Raw genomic sequence first — 17,547 nt, 5'->3', positions numbered from 1 at the left:
AGAACCCCAGGTTTCTCTCACAGAGCTCTGGAGATCGCTCCGTATCGAGCACTGAGAACCTACGGGTAACCATGTTAGCCAACTAATGTGAAATATTTTGTAAGCAGTAGGCTACTCAAGCTACTTATTCATTGCTTATTTAGTATACTACTACTACTTCAGTGCTTTGTTCAGAGAAAAAGTATGAAACACCCAATTTTAAATAAAGTACCTGCAAGTCTCTTGATCACGTTCTGTACATCGAAACATATGTTGAAGATAAGACGACGTTGTCAACAAAGCTTGTTTTGTTCTCACTAAATAGGCAACATATGCAGATCTCTGTTTGTATTCTCTCCAGAGATTCTGAAATGAGTTTAGTATTGTGTTACAACTTAGGTTGGTGATGTGCAACAATTAGTTTTGGGAGAATTGACGTTTTCTAGTTTACCTTCACCTTCCAAAATCAAATTGATTCGCCCAAACATACTCAGAAAGCAGCATAACAAGGCTGATTTTCCGATCTAAAGGCCCTTGATGTAATGGTTAAATTGTTCCACTCTTGGAACAGTTATAGAATGTCATTCATCAAGTTCATTCCAATGACATTTTAAACAAGTCCAAATATATATATGGACAAGAAACCCGAACCGTAGTGGTATCAAATGTTTTACAGTACTTTTACAGTCTGACCACTGAATCATCGAGATGTGATCCCCACATCATGAAGCAGGATTTTCAATTTTGATGACGTCATGACACAAAACTTCAAGTGCAAAACTAATCTCATAGAGCCGACAGATATTTTTCAGATGAATAAAAATAATGGCCTTCTAGTGACAACAAGAAGCTTCAAGCACTGAAAATTTCAAAGCAATTGGCCCAATATTTAAAAGTGATTTTTTTCACAAGCACAACATAATAACAAAACGGTCGATAGGTCCACTTCATGTCCAAAATAAATAAAGAAAAATAGAGGAATCTCCTTTCCAAAAAGAAAAGTATGAAAAATAGTTAAACTATGGAGGAAAAGGTCGCTTAGATGTATTTACAAGTAGAAAATGAATTTATGTACAGATCGACAATAGAAGAGGCACCAGCCTAGAATGAGGCCTCATGGAAGTTAAACAATAATATAGCAAATTATGACTGGGTTATTATGTTGGAACATACTGATCAGTGGACTTGTTTGACTAAGGTTAGCTGGCGCTCCAGAAGTGTGTGTATCAATATGGAGGTAACTAATTTTGTTCGTCTACTTTACATCAAGTTGTGTAAAAGGACTGAAACCTATGGGCATATTCACTTGGCTAACACAGACGGACCCACGAACTCGTAATAAAACTAAAATAGGGAAAATTGGAATAAAATTATGGCCTTACCCTAACCGGTACACATATTGCGGTAGTACCGGTTAGCCAGCAATGAGCAAAAAACGAGACCAACTTACCTGTAACAGTGTCTTACATCCTTTGCTATCAAGTACATGTATACATCTCGTTGTTTCATGAATTTGGGCGATTCTTGAATGATCTTGCAAACTCACAGCTTCTGCTAATTGTAATCTCAGGAACGACAGGATTTCTTTTCTTGAACTAAAATATAAAATAAATTGAGTGACTGAAATTATTAACTAGAAAAAAGGTATTGTGTTCTTGTCATATTCAAGTCAGCTGCACAACTTTTTTTATTTATATCCCAAGAAAATTAGAACTTATTCTCATAAAATTATATAGAAGGAATCAAATAAAAATCACAGAAATTTTTTTTTTGACAAAAATAAAAAAATTGCATCCCATTATATTATAAGTACCGATATATATATTTCGAATTCCGGTACACTTATTTCATTGTAACCGTATTGAAAGTAAATCAACCAAAACATTTTAACATTTGTGCATTTCAAAAGCCACCCTCTCCAACATATATATCTCGATGTTGCATGGCTTCTTAAAACTGGGGGTCCCAACCCCTCGATGTGTCGCAAAAGAGCTCAATGGAGGTCGTGGTAAAATCTTTTTCAACATTTTGGAATGTTTGAAAAAAAACAGATTATTCGATTTGGGCCACCCGAGATGATAAAACTTACTTGTTTCTATTTCCTTGTGAACGTTCCCCCTCATCCTGTTGAATAGGTCTCGAAGATAAGTGGTAACCAGCTAATGCTTCGATACCAATACTTGACAATATTCCAGGAAACCGTGTCGATTCTGGCAAAGATTCGCTCGTTGCTAACATGAGTCTTAATTTACGCTGCGTATCCATAATTAATTGTTCTGGATCAGGTTTATATTCGTTTTTCATGGCAGGACAAGTAGATGGAATCGCTTTGGCAGGTTTGCCGGGAGTAGGGGGTGACAAATTCGGGGACGTTCCTTGCGTCATTGTCGTCACAGTTCTATCGCTGGCTGTACTAGATATATTACTTGGAGTTGATTGAGGGTCAGTCGTTGATGAACTATTCGGACTAAAAAAAGAAAATAGAAAATGTTAAAAAATAAAGAGCAAAAATTAATTACTCGTTTATTCGAACAACTTAGTTGAGAATAATAAACAAAACAAAAAAAGATTCGGAAAATATATTTAGCATGAGATTATATCTTAGGTCAGATATTGATATACACAGCTCAGTAGAACAGACAAAGATTTCCAGTGACTACTTCAATAACAAACGTCTAGATTTCCAGTGACTATTTCAATAAAAAACGTCTTCTGAACTTGATAATTTATGAGTATTTTGACAAAACACACATATAAACCATTTAAAAAGAGAAGAATTATCAACCCCCAGACCTAAAAATACAGTTTGCTGGAAATTACCTATATACGAGTGTGTACCCAAATTATAAAATAGCGCTTTTGGTGCATAATGGAAAAAATATCCTATAAATACAACATGGAATCCAAATTCAGATAATTTGACAACTCGAATCTTTCAGATACAGATCTAAATACATTACAGCACAATTCAATAAAAATTTACTAACTTTTGCGAGTCTAATGTCTTATCGTTTGTATCATCTAAAGAAGATTTGGTGTGGTCATGTCCAGGACTAGAACCCGCTATGCTGTTGCGATTCAATGCAGAGGCACCTGACGGTACGGGAACATCTGTGGCCGATCCACCTGCCCTAGATGGCCGAGGTGAAGATTGGTTCGATGCCGCCTTTCTCATGTATTTCTCCATTATGTCTTCACCTAATGTATCCTGTTGAAAAAGATTGGTAAATATGAAGCGAGAAACACAGTATGTTGAGAAACCGTTTTAACCTTCAATTTTCTGTTAAAAATTCTATAATACAGAACTAGCTACACTTTGGATAGACATGAATTATTATCTATGGTTTTGAAAGATAACTTCATAATCAGTATTTTCCTCAGTGTAATGAATTGCCGTGAATCTGTATAGTCACTTGTAACTTTGCTTCGACATGAGTCTCGTTTATACTTCAGTGAGTGTGACATTGCTATCAACAAAGTATCTATTAGAATACTAAAATCGCAATTACAATGCTTTACATTTTTTGTCAGTGGGCCATATAACCACACTATACGGCTTAGCGGGACAGGTTGTGGCCTGTGCACACCCTCGCCTCACATCTTTGAAAATTTATATTTTTTTATATAATATCTCACCAAAGCATTAGATGAAGGAGAGGACGTAGACTTGGGTTCCAAAGGTGTCGGCAAATCAGCACCTGGAAATATTTAAAAATGCTATTTTCAAAAAAATTAGCAGGATGTAATCCATGCATTAGTTCCATTGCTTTTAAATGCAAGTTTGTTTATTTGCTTTATTGCAATTATTTTAACTGCACTATGGTAAACAACTGATCTAATGAAAAAGATGAGGATAGGATTTACATATTTATCTAGGCGAAGAGGAAAATCACTAAGACAGGTTGTTCATTTGGCGAACCATGGCTGTTTACTATTCCGTGTCGGGTTTGGGATTAGTCCGACAGTTATTTGTTCGAGATGAATGGACTTAATGGCGGAGACAAGACGGCTTAATCATCCTCTCATCTGGTTACCAGTCCATGTCGGGTATGGGATTAGTTAGCCAGTTATTTGTTTTTCCGAAGCATGGACTTGAAGGTGGAGGAAGCCATAACTGATCAGCGGATATGTGAACCACCCTATGGCGGGGAGGAGTCCAGCAAGCCTCTTGCACATAGCTATCCCCGCATGAGATTCAAACCTACGCAGAGTAATCGGAGGTGTGGTGACGAGTGTATTCCTAACGCTTAGCACAATGCACCACACCGCCAAGCATCTGGATTTATTCTAGTTTTACTGATGCTGAATGTGACAGATGAGTCAATTGATTAAAACACCAAAACTTTTGACATTGTTTAGCCAGTGTCAGTTATTTTAATGAATTATTCTCCTTAAAAAAGTTAAACTACAACTTTACCTTGATCTGAACCATTTAGTAGATGAATATCAGATGATGTTTTCAAATAACCATCGGTGGCATCCCCGTTTCCTGAGACAGAAGATTCTTCTTTTGAACTCTGCGACAAGATATAGAACAAATACTTTAAAATACAAAATGTAAGAAAAGAGTATGATTAGATAATTAAACACAACAAGCCTGATTTTTGCTGAATATAAAATCAAGTTGTGAATATAAACATATTTTTCATTTGAGCTACAGACTTTTGATAGTACATGTCTGTCATGTAATTCTGCCCTAATAATCAAATTTGCTGCCTCTATAGAAGGCTGATAGCCATCTACAGGGAGGCAATTCATATGATCATATATTCATTTCAATTTCCAACTTGCTGTTCATACAAAATCGCAATTTCCTTTACCAGAAAAGGCCTTACAATGGCGATTTGGACCAGCCATCCCTATTTTGAAATGACAGATGATAATGATAGTGATAATGAATGTACATAAGACTCCAAAAAGCAAACCTGCAATGGTGGAAGCTTTGGAGCTTTCCTTTTAGTTGACAGCACAGGTAGTTTGGGACTCTTCCACCAAGGTTGTTTCTTTCCTCTACCAGCCAGATTATCAAGGTCGATACTGCCATGTTTTGTCAGAGGACCGTTTTTCGGTCGAGCTCCGGGACCTGGTGTCAGAACAGGACTAGGAATCTGAGACTGTTGATCCACACCACGATTGCCTGCTGATTGATCCCCAGCTGCAGTGAAAATGAGAGGAAATATTTGGATAAGTTTTTGAAGGAGACAAAAATAAAACTTGGTGCCGTAGGGGTTAGAAGTTTAAACCCCATGTCAACCCCTTTACCCAGAGTGTGATAAATTGGGTATACAGTGAACAATCGGGAATATTTCAGTTCTTCCAGAAACAGTAGCTTCTTACGCAACTGCGGCTGTTTGTACAAGGCCTTGTTGGGAGTGAAAGTATAAAATTTCATGTAAAAAAAAGAACCTGTAGAAGGAATGAGAAAAAAAGCAAGAATGATTGAAGAATTGAACCAAGGTGTATTCCGAAAATCCTTTATCAATTTTCAACAGCTCTACAAATTAAAAATAGGATAGGAATCAAGATGTAACTTAGTCTCTTCTTTAAATGCGGAATATTTAATGACGAGTGCTGTGCCCGAGAGTGTCGACTTCAACTACAAATTGTATAAAAATTCTGCAAAGTATGCAACGACGTGATTCCTTGTTTTTTCAAAGATAATTGCTCCTGAGATATATATCAGTGGAGGCTTGAATAAAGCTTTTGTTCAGAGTGAAAGATATGTAAATACATCATATAAAAACAGCTTACGCATAGATAAATCGACCAATGCAGCTGACATAGAGTTCATATTAAGAAGATTATTTCCGGTTGAAACTGGTTTTGTCTTGATTGCTGCAGAAGCTTGATTGTCTGAAAAAAGAAAACAAGTTTAGATATAACTACAAACATTCAAGAGATTGGTGAAAAAACAAATTATTTTACCACTAAGTCAGCATATACTAGTAGACCAAGAACATTATAATCAAACCTACTTAAATAGAGAATAATTAGCCAATCGGACGCTTCAAATTTGATTACCAGTCCATGTCACACATAGGAATAGCTATAAATAGGTAAATTTTTTACATGCATACATAGTAGAGATGTACCGATGTATCGTTATCGGGTATTGGTATCGGCGATATCGGCCATTTTTTCGGTATCGGCCATGTATCGGTATCGGTTAGATTAAGGCCGATATTACCGATATATTTACCTTTTTGATATGGTCCAGAATGTTTTAAAAGATAAGTTGGAATACTACTTTTTAATTTATTTTTGTCTGAAGAGATCGTGAGCTATGAGCCATACATGTCTCCACCCCTGCGAGAGAATAGGATTCACATGTTTTTAGCTATTTATCAGCTAAACTAGCTCACCTAATTTGGCTATTTTCGATGTCAAATTTTTATATTGACATTTTTAATATTACATAGTTTTTATGAAGAAATATATCAACACAGCACATAACAAAAAGCAACTAGGCGCCCAGTTTTAAATCATACAGTGGAATTGGGGTCCCTACTAACGGCACATGGACTTTTGGCACGGGTATAAATTCCGACTGCTTGTCGTCAAGTACAAGTGTCATTTAGTCTGTCGACATCGATAAACTAAATTACGACACAATTATCCGACTACACAGGTATTAATTTCAATTCTGCTTAACTACACGATTTCTTTATAGATATATTGACTTGACCGCCTAGCCCTAGACTGTCTCAAAATATATGATAGCAATTGTAAAATGTTATAAAATAGTGAAGTAAAAAAACATCCTCAACGGTTATCGGTGGGCCTTCTTTTTGTCGGTGCTGATTGATATTCTTTCATGTTGGCTTTGACTTATTGCGTCGACGATTACGATTAGCCACTAAATTAAATAAAATGCTTTTAATTTGAACGTAGGACGGCGGCGCTAGAATGTGTGGGTGATATTCGATATTCTTTTAAACACGAATAACGATATTCGAAGCTCGCGATATTAACATTAAATTCAAATTGGACATCCCGGCTTATGAGTTTTCTAATTGAACACCGAGATTACTAGCGTTACTGTACAATGTATCTTAATCAGTTACAGCATATGGATACCAAACATTAATTTCATATTATGTGATATATATATCTTTTTTTTCGATCTGAAATAATGTGTACTATGAACAACGCTTAAAGACCATTGTTTTAACCCGTCTGCCCTACACAGCATACCTAATTAAGTAATAACTACATAGTATCGGTATCGGAATATCGGTAATATCGGCCTTTTTGTAGTATCGGCGTATCGGTATCGGCGTTTTAGCTGGTATCGGATCGGTATCGGCGACAAAAGTGGTATCGGTACATCTCTAATACATAGCGCATAAGTCTTTTTCACATTCATAAGAATACCCTATACTCGTAAAAAATCAAGAATTCATTTCATACGTAATCATGTGAACCAACACAAGGAGGATAATTTGAAAAGCGAATACCAATGCAACGATGGGAAAACAACAACACCTCACACACATAATCGTGGCAAACAGGATTTCCGACAATGAATCCAATCAAAGAATATAACTATTAACTACTGTACCTGATAAAGTTGGTCTTGATGATGCCAATGGATCAAATGATGAAACATCAGCATATGGGAACGGAGGACTAGGAGAAAATGTGCCAGTCGACGTAATCGGGACAAATGTACTCATAGTTATTGTAGAATTAGCTTGAGATCCTGGTATAGTTCCATTTGATTCGGCATGGTTAACATACGGCGCTGAAGTTTCGGACGAATCTTTTGTAAGTCTTGTCGGATCAGATATATTATAATAACTAAGGTCGTGAGACTTTAAACCTGCAGATGAAGTTTCAAGATTCTGTGCGTCTGCTGAAATGTCTCGTGCGAGGGAAGAAGGTACAGAATTAAAAGCCGAAGCTCTGTCCGTAGAAAACGCATCGTTATGTTTATAAGGACTTCGTTTGATAGTGTTTGTATCTGTAGATTCTAATACTACATCATGAGTCATAGCGGCTGAATTATCAGGGGTAGATGCTGCTTCTGGGATTGTCCCTGTCAAAGGTGAACTTGCAACATCGCTAAGTACATTACGATCAAGGTATTTATCGTTATCAATTTTACTATTCTCATTGTGTTTATTATATCTTGATGGTTTTTCAGGCCAGTTCAGATGGTTAGCTCCGCTTGGCATCGACACGGGGCTTGTCGGTTGCTTCTTTCCGAGACCACCGACTCTTCCTAGATATGCAGGCGAGGCGGATTTACTTCTTTTCATAAGTCCGTTTACTCCTTCATTTTTGTTTTTGGCTGAATCAGGCATGTCTTGTCCGCCCATACTAACTGATTGTACTTGGCTTTCCATCAATAAATTATGCATTGAAAATGATGTTGGAGCAGTTTGTGGCCTAAAATAGGAACGATCAGAATTGTGTTGTTACTGAGTAGTATTGGAATTGAGGATGTCTACGTCAGATAAAAAATGATCAATTTTTTTATACAATTTTTTTGAGTCCTTGCTCTCTACAACCTTCCACTTATATAAGATAGGAAAAGATGATAAGACGGTTTAATGATAAGGCGTATCCCGGCCTTTCATCCGGTTACCAGTCCATGTCAGGTATGGGATTAGTTAGCCAGTTATTTCTTTCAGATATATGGACTTGGGGGTGAGGGAAACCTTAATTAAAAGCCACAGGATTCGACCCTGGGAACCCACGCAGGGTAATCAGGGGTGCGGTGGCGAACTTATTCCTAACGCTTAGCACATTAAGCCACAACGTCGAGCCACGATCTTTCACTTATGACGCGATCATAGTTGAACTCTAACAACGGCAAAAAATATGATGTAAAATGCGATTCTGAAAACTTTAATCATCCAACTCTAAGAACAAGAGAGCCAAATTTGCTCTTTTTTTAATGAATATATTATTTAATACAAATTTTAAATAAAAAAAATTTAACAAAATCTATGAAACAGAAAATTAAACGTCAAAGTTAACATCAAGAAAAGATTTTGGAATCATATACAAAAATGCTAGTTTTGTTGACAATTACTTGATTATAAAAAATTTACATTGGCAAATACACCATTGCTTTAGTTCAAGGCTGTTCAATTTAAAAATCCTGGCCGACCGGTTGGTTACGAAATGACTCAATGAGGTCACGATAAAATCTTTTTCAACAATAACTCAAATTGAAACAAAATACCAATCAAATTTAAAATATTTGGACCCAGTACTGAGATCAACCGAACAGAGCTAAGATTCAATCTTTTGTTCACAAATATGCAAGCCCATCGATCTAATCAAGAGTATTGTCAATTTTTATTATTATTTTTTAATATTTCCTGTATTATCAAATTTCACTTTATTTTTATTTCAGTTCCTGAGTCACAACAAAATTTGGCGCTCCCATAGTATGTGCGCTAAGATGGCGGACAACTGAATATAGTATGTGTACCAGGTTAGGGTTAGGCCATAATTTTATTCCAATTTACCCTATTTTAGTTTTATTATGAGTTCGGGGACTAGCCAAGCGACTCCCATAGTATTTGTACCTGAAATTATGGCCTAACCCTAAACTGATACACATACTACGTTCCGGTGTCCGCCATCTTGTTGCACATACTACGGGAGTCCCAATATTTGGCCGTGCCAAGTGGGTCTTGGTGAAAACAAAATACTTTAGTTCATACCTATTACCCGTTGCTCCACCTTCACCGCTTCCACTACTGTTACTACTTCCTGCAGCACTCACTCTGCTGCTGTTCCCTCCAGAATTTGTTGCTCTGTGACTTGATATCATATCATCAGCATCTGGACTGATACTACTCGGAGTTTTTCCAAAGCTTCTTTCTGAACTTGAGCCATGTTCCTCCCCACCTGAAAAAGAATATTTGAAAAGTTATGGCAAAGGTGACAGGTGATTGCTTATAGGCAAATGGCTATGTACTGAAAACTGCAAAACAAATATTATGTAAATACCTTAACCGAATAATCTCGTATTAAAAATACAGTAATATTTTAAGGCATGAAATATTCAAATATAGTCAAATGATTCTGAATTTGGGAATATAGCAAAGTTATGATGAATAGTAATTTGATTGGTCCTCTAACTAGAGCTGTTTAAAGAAACTGAATGATGAAATTTTAAGTCAGTCCAATTCTGGATGAACTTCAATATTCAATTCTATTTGGACATCCCTGTGTGTGACTCAAATCAGGGCGCTCCAGAAGTGTGTTTACCAATATGGAGGTAACCAATTTTGTTCACCTACTTTACATCAACTTGTGTAAAGGGACGGACGGATGCCTATGGGCAGCCTGGGCTAACACAGACAGTTACCGAACTCGTAATGACTAAAATAAGGAAAATAGGAATAAAATTACGGCCTAACCCTAACCAGGTACACATACTACGGGAGTACCCAAATCAGTCCATCCCCCAATCACTGTTTGAGTCAAAGATACTGACACTAATAAACACCGTTGCTTCATTTCAAAAAGCAAAATTAGGGAAAAAAAATAACAGTTCCACACAAGTTTTAGCAGTAATGGTATTACAGTTCTTCCTAATCCTCACCTTGGGGCCAACCTTTAGCTTGGATATTATCAGAAACAAGACTTAATCCAGAAGTTCCGCTAACACCAGACGCCGCACTCAATCCCGGAGTGCTAGCTCGAGACCTGTTATCTTCTAATTGATCAATTTGGTCTTCAGGTCCCTAAAACAGAGCACAAAACTCGTTTATATCCACAGGAAACGCCGTTCATCAAAATATAGCAGGATTGGATTTTATTGCCTTGAATGTCCGAAGCAAGTGCGATATTGGAAGGCAATCCAAGCTAGTTATATTTGATATGGTTAATGGTTGAATTTAGAACAATGGTCTCAAACGGTGAAGTGCGGTGTCTCGTAGACAATTTTTTTGAGAAGGCGTGAAGCTAATTTAAAATAAAATATTTTTTAGATTTGATCTTGCCCACCTTATTCCGAATATTTACATTTCAAAATTTTTCATTTATTCCATTATTTGCGTTCCATCCACGTATTTTCAACATGTTTTTCGAATGAAACATACTTCGCCTTACTATCTGTTATTTGTAGCTTACTGTTAGCTAGTTATTTTTGAGGTGGGTGTGAGAGACTTAACAAATTCTAAAAATGGGGCGCGAGAACCACTGATTCAGAACATAAATTTTTATATATTGATATATATTTAATTATATTGAAAACGGACGGTCAGACAATACAGGCCGTATAAAGACAATCAAAATTTTTATCTCAACTTTTCTGCACTAAAATGTCTAATTTCAACAAATATACGATGAGTAAATTTTTTATTGATAATCACTGGAAAGAAATATATTTGCTATTTGATATAATGTTCCACAATATATACGAGATTTCAATCCGTTACAGAGATTTGCACTGTTCTGCCTCTTGAACCAAACAAAATTTTCATGTAGCATTTTGAGATATGTTATGGTTTAAAATGCTATTCACAGATTCGATTTATTCACTATACTTACGGCAGTTGATTCCGATTCAAGTTCTTGTAATCTATCTTCTGGTTTGACATCAGGTGGTTCACTGTCGCTTGGTAAAACCTCGACACTCCAGACATCACTTCGTGAATCTTCATCACGGGGTAGCAGTGCCAGATATGGACCAGCATTACTACTTCTGTAGGAGTATCATAAGATTTATTGGTGCTCCCGAAATATGCGAACCAAGATGGTGGACATCGGAACGTAACATGGGTAACAGGTTAGGGTTAGGCGATAAATTTTTTCCAATTTTCCTTATTTTAGTCCTATTATCAGTTCGAAGACTAGCCAAGAGCCTCACGTAGTATTTATAACTGAAATTATGGCCTAACCCTAACCTAGTACACATATTACATTCCGATGTCCGCCATCTTGGTTCGCATACTTCGGGAGCCCCGATTTATTGGACCTCCAAAACAATCGGTACACACCTGATCATCTTTAAGTAAGTGGGGAAACTTTACTAGCAGATCAGACTAATTTTAAAAAAAATAAGGGATGCAAAATTTCCTATTTATAATTATGTGGTTATAAAGTTCTCTTATAGCTGATTGCACTTCAGGTTTTATTCAACTTTAAATGTACACAATAGTGACACAATTTCCTTTTGCCATTTCGTTTTCATAATATCTATGTAAAGACCATGCCCAAAGACACTGCATAAGTTTTTCCGTGGGCTTCCTCCAGTAATACAAGTTTCATGAAAAAATAACAAACCTCATTTGTCCAGGTCCTTGATCTGGATTTTCAGCAATCTCTTGTAAACGTCGATCAGACTGACTAACTGATTCCGCTTGTTCTGTCGGTGTTTCAGAATCTGAGGCATAAGCATCCGTGCTCCATGTTTCACTCCTTGTATCCAAATAATTGGAATTGCTGTTGAGGTTGGCAGTACGTTCCGCTTCGTCCGATTCCAGTGCTGCCACAACTGCACCACCAAATCTTACACCCAACTGAGATCGTATCTCAAATTTACGCATTTTGTCCTCTATGCTTTCTCTGAATTGAAAATTTGAGAAGCAAAAAAAAAAAGTTTAGTAAAATGGCATACGCAACCAAACAATATCATAGAAGGAAACAGAAAGTGGGAGTCATTTATATACATGGAATTTAGTAATGAATAAGTAATCTACATGTTTTGAACATAATCGACTATTTTAATTAAATAGTCATTTGTTTGACTATGATGCTTATAACAGAAGCATTAGTATTAAGCTTGCCAAGGATTCACCTCAAACATAAAAAGTTCTGAATATTGGTTAAATTTACTGTTTCTGTCTTTAATGTCTTAATAATCAAAAATGTCTTTAACTGGTATTTGAAATAAAAAATTATTTGAAAACCAATCGTAAAACACTAAAAAGCAGTGGATTTTAGACTCTTTGTCAAAATATTATATCATAATTTGTAATTTCAAAGTCTTACCTTGAGGTAGGTAACTTTCTTTCGAGTGCTTTTAATGCCTCGTCATTGTTTGTATGAGGAACACTTTCAAGATCTCCTTCACCCTCAAAATCTTCATCCTGAAAAGTGAAAAAAAGACTAGACCAACCACATGGGAAGAAACTCAAAAATGAATTCGACAGCCTTGTGCAAAACACACATTGGTCTAATCAGACATTGAGAAACTTATGCCAATAGTCACCGATTTGATATTCCAGAGAATTAGGTTTGTATTGAAAGATGAATGAATGCTAAGAAGTGTTCACAGAAATGATAGTAGCCAAGGCACTTGAAACTTTTTTTCAACAAGACTCTAGTCACTGGTTGAGGAAGAAAAAGTACCCATGATATGGGTCAATATAGTTGAAAACCTATTGAAATAGTTAGCATATAATGTTGGAAATGGTGGTACAAGTAAAACAAGTGTGGTACAATTGCGACCCCACGCGACCAATATGCTAATATATTAAAGCTTGAGAAACAGTTTTGAATAAAACAACAATGGACTGGGATCTGGACATAGTCAACTGTTTATCTTTAATTGGGCATATATACTCTCACTAGATCGTCTTAATAGATATCATCAAATACATTATTTCACCTGGATACCATGCGAGCTTGTTCCTCTAAAACTACTGGTATCATCAGCTTGAACACTTTCTGTAGGATCCATATCTTCAATAGATGAACCAGATGTACTAGACATTGCTTCTCCCTCACCCAACTCACTCAAATCTATAAAATATGCGATTGAAGTATGAAAAACCAGCTTGAACAAGATATATACAACAGATTGAACTGTGGAGAAAGAATAGGCTTTTTTTTCTGAAATTCAATATGAAATTAGATTCATATTAGACTCACTGTGGAAATTCATAATTACTGTGATGTGTTTCAAAATTGCTAAAACTAATTTCACAAATACTATTCAAGATAAAAATAATATAAACACTTTCCACGAAATCCTAGAAGCAGTGGCCACAAACAATTAACGGTAGGAAGGAACAAGAAGAAAAGACCCACAGCTTTATACAAATTATCCAAGTACCTTCTACTATTCAAAAAATGATAAATTGTTTATTAGTCACACTGTACACACACATGATTTTATATAGTTGCCATGTTTACACCATTACCAAAAAAAATTTATCGAAAATTTTTTTTTCTTGTTAATTGAGCAACAATGGCAACCATAAAAAAATCAAAAGATAGTCGATTATTGTCAAAGATTACCGGTTGAATAAAGTGAAAATCGAAGTCTTTTATCCATTCTTTCCGCGTCATTGAGATTCCCGGCATCTGCAGCAACTACGTCTGATTCAGAGTTAAGTTCAGCACTCTGCATTTCATTGCATGCTTGTAATTCAAGAACCTTATCCAGATAATAAGAAATTCTGATTTGTTTTAAAAACTAGTTAAAGAAACTGTCTTGACAATTACGTGAGTTAATCCTGAAATTCTTTATTCAATTTGTACCGAACCTGAGTCAAGTATACCCTAACATTGGCATATTGTATTTCGTGTTAGGATAACGCTTGTCATTGCAACTGTAATTTTTCTGCATGGATTTGTAGGTATGAATCTTGGAGGGGGTGTATAAATACAAGAGGATCGCTGAGCACCCACCACGTTATGACTAGGGTTACGGTTTCCTGCATCACCAAGTACAATAGTACATGCATCTGAAATGAATCTGTTAACTGTTTTCATAGCCAACATTGACTGGTAAATGATAACAGAAAATGGTCTACCATATGATCATTTCTTCTCCCGTATGATACATATGTAAATCTTTTTTCAAAATCAAACTATAATACATTAAAAATATATTTTATATAAATAATATATATCACATTCTACCTCATTTTCTGATAAAAGTCCTGGTTGATCAGGACCAGATCCCATTGAACTTCCAAGTGATATTACTAAGACGACGGATGGTCCATCGTTAGCAGTCTGTGATTTTGCGTCATCAGAAAGTGAATCTGAAAAGCATAACTTCAAGTTTGATCTGGACAAATGATCGCCAAGAAATTACCTATAGGCCTGGTATGTAAGGACTCAAAATTTCATATAAAATGTTCAAAATGTCACAATCCATGATACAATAATGAATTTCCTAATTAAGAGGAAGTCACGATGTAACATAAAATTGGATTTATTTGCTATATTATCTTGTGAAAATATTCCATTTTGTGTTTGTAACATTTGTTGAATAAATTAATCACAGCATAACAGGCATAATAATATTGTTTAAGTATATTTCAACTTTAACGCAAATTAACAAAATAACAAAATTGATTAGGTAAATTAATTAAACTAATTTCAAGTAACCCAAATGCATGAAAAAGCAACACACAAAATAAAATTATAACACACAGTACACACACACACAAGAGTTCAAAAAAAATTTACTGAAAACACGGAATCAAGATATTGACTCAAAAATAATTCAGTATTTACAAACGATCCAATCTTTCTACTAAGATTTCAAGTATACCATGATCTGATTATATTGTAAATAATGTTACCTCCAGAGCCAGAACCACTTTTTGGCAATACTGTTGCATGATTTCCACTTCCATTCAACTCAGCTCGTTTCGAATGCGAATCAGTCGTTTTCCCAGACTTTCCTTTCGCTAGTTAATGATGTTGGATGACAAAATGATAAAAATCAATGAACAAAAACACACCATGCAATTAGATTTTAGTTTTACTATAATAAAACACTTCAAATTGCAAACATTATAAAATGAAAAGCATCAAATTTACCATTTTCAAATAAATCAAAAATGAAGAAACTAGGATTATAAACCGACAAATATTCTAAAATTTTAGAACTTGACATAGAGGCAACTGATAGAAAAAAATAACAAAGAAGATGTTAGGAAAATTTTTTTAACTCTCAAATAAAAAACGTGTAGCTAGCAGCTATCGAACCAAATTTTGTGATTATAGAAGAGTTCAAACCTAAAAGTCTATTGACATTTGAAGCATACTGCATTGAAAGCATACCTCGCTTGAATGTATTTTCTATAATTGCTTCAAAACTAAATGGGTACGCCCATAGTATGTGTACCAGGTTAGGGTTAGGCTATAATTTTATTCCGTTTTTCCTTATTTTAGTTCTATTGAGAGTTCGGGACTGCCAGTGTTAGCCAAGTGAATAGACCCCCTGTCCATAGGCTTTAGTCCCTTTACACAACTTAATGTGAAGTAGGCGAACAAAATTAGTTACCTCCATATTGATATAAGTACTCCTGTAGCGCCACTAAATGTCCCCTATGTTACAATGAGCACAGCACACCCCACAAAACATCACAATCAAATGATTTCAACTCATAAAATCAAAACGCTCAAGTTAAGTTAATACTGAAGTAATAAATATATAAATAAATACGTTTGATGCTTTTTGAAAAGATTCTTTTTGACGAGTTGGGTGCGGTACTAGGTGAGGATCCTCCATCAACGGAAAAGCCGCCAGCTCTGGATGGTAAAGGACTGGGATGACCCCCTGAACCAGACCCGGATCCAGTGCTGCCACGATGGTTTTGATCTATTTAATAATAAAAATCCGTCAAGTGATGGTTGACGAACTACGAAAATTAGTACGAAATATTAAACAAATCAATTATTTCATTTGACCAGAATTAGTATTTTTCCCATCAATTTAATGAATTTTCAGAAATTGCTTCAACTAAGGTAAAGTAAGACATTGACTCAGAAGTAAAGTTGACTCATCCCTGAGCAAAGTAACACTGCCAAGAGCTAATGTAACCATAAACAATTAATGTGGCGCAACAACCCTTACTAAATGTCCGTTGGTGCAAAATATGAAGCACTTGGAATTATAAGGATCAGGAAAACAGCCATGAGGTAGTGGATTTCACAAAACCTAAATTCTTGGATAAACTGGAAGAAGCTGGAAAAGCCAGTGTCAATATGGTAAACGAATTTACCAGATTAATATTTGATTTAGAATAGTTAGGATTTACATATTTATCCCAGGGGAGAAGAAAATTGATAAGAGGGCCTAATCATATGGCGAACCACGGCCTCTCGTCCGGTTAACAGTCCACGTTGGATATGGGATTGGTTAACCAGTTATTTGTTTCAGATACATAGACTCAATGATAGAGGAAGCCGTAACCAACCAGCGCACCACACTGTTGCACTGAAAAGTCCAGCAATCCTCTCATTCATTATTACTACGGGATTCAAACCAGCAAACCCATGCAGGGTAATCAGAAACAAGATGGCGAGTGCATCCTCAACGATTAGTAGTTTTGAAATCAATGGTGAAGACGGGGGTAAATGGAACTAATGAAATTTTAAAGCAAGTCAATATGCTAAAATATCTTTTATGAAATTCTCACCATGCATAAGGAAACTTTCACCATCAGGTGAATAGTGTTCATTCTGTAGCAATACACCAGGTACAGACTCTCTTCTCTGTAGAAGTTGAGCCAGAGAAGGTGGGGGGTTCTCTGGAAGATGTGACAAAACTTCAGCTAAAGATGATTGGTCCACTCCTCTCACATCGGCATGCTAGAAATATTTTTATATAAATGAATTTTGTTGGAAATTTTG

General features: G+C 35.8%; 1 protein-coding gene across 2 annotated transcripts in view; it reads right to left on the bottom strand.

The window, feature by feature from the left end:
* The window catches only part of LOC120345203 (GTPase-activating protein and VPS9 domain-containing protein 1-like), a 34,858-nt gene that overhangs the window by 5,828 nt on the left and 11,483 nt on the right, over positions 1-17,547 (bottom strand). Inside the window, exons 11-30 of one of the 2 annotated variants that reach the window (XM_078113215.1) lie at positions 17,334-17,505; positions 16,358-16,513; positions 15,489-15,596; positions 14,818-14,942; positions 14,191-14,329; positions 13,559-13,692; positions 12,940-13,037; positions 12,232-12,513; positions 11,497-11,650; positions 10,547-10,688; positions 9,660-9,846; positions 7,541-8,370; positions 5,731-5,832; positions 4,905-5,134; positions 4,397-4,496; positions 3,616-3,677; positions 2,967-3,187; positions 2,069-2,446; positions 1,430-1,574; positions 212-345 (exon numbers count right to left, since the gene is read on the bottom strand). In XM_078113215.1, coding sequence (XP_077969341.1) covers positions 212-345; positions 1,430-1,574; positions 2,069-2,446; positions 2,967-3,187; positions 3,616-3,677; positions 4,397-4,496; positions 4,905-5,134; positions 5,731-5,832; positions 7,541-8,370; positions 9,660-9,846; positions 10,547-10,688; positions 11,497-11,650; positions 12,232-12,513; positions 12,940-13,037; positions 13,559-13,692; positions 14,191-14,329; positions 14,818-14,942; positions 15,489-15,596; positions 16,358-16,513; positions 17,334-17,505 — 3,899 coding nt within the window. The remainder of the gene's footprint in view (positions 1-211; positions 346-1,429; positions 1,575-2,068; positions 2,447-2,966; positions 3,188-3,615; positions 3,678-4,396; positions 4,497-4,904; positions 5,135-5,730; positions 5,833-7,540; positions 8,371-9,659; positions 9,847-10,546; positions 10,689-11,496; positions 11,651-12,231; positions 12,514-12,939; positions 13,038-13,558; positions 13,693-14,190; positions 14,330-14,817; positions 14,943-15,488; positions 15,597-16,357; positions 16,514-17,333; positions 17,506-17,547) is intronic. The other variant, XM_078113216.1, reaches the window with a different exon arrangement.

The sequence above is a fragment of the Styela clava genome, chromosome 5 (genome assembly GCF_964204865.1).
Source record: "Styela clava chromosome 5, kaStyClav1.hap1.2, whole genome shotgun sequence".
Taxonomy (NCBI): domain Eukaryota; kingdom Metazoa; phylum Chordata; class Ascidiacea; order Stolidobranchia; family Styelidae; genus Styela; species Styela clava.
This window is presented reverse-complemented; position numbering and strand designations above follow the sequence as displayed.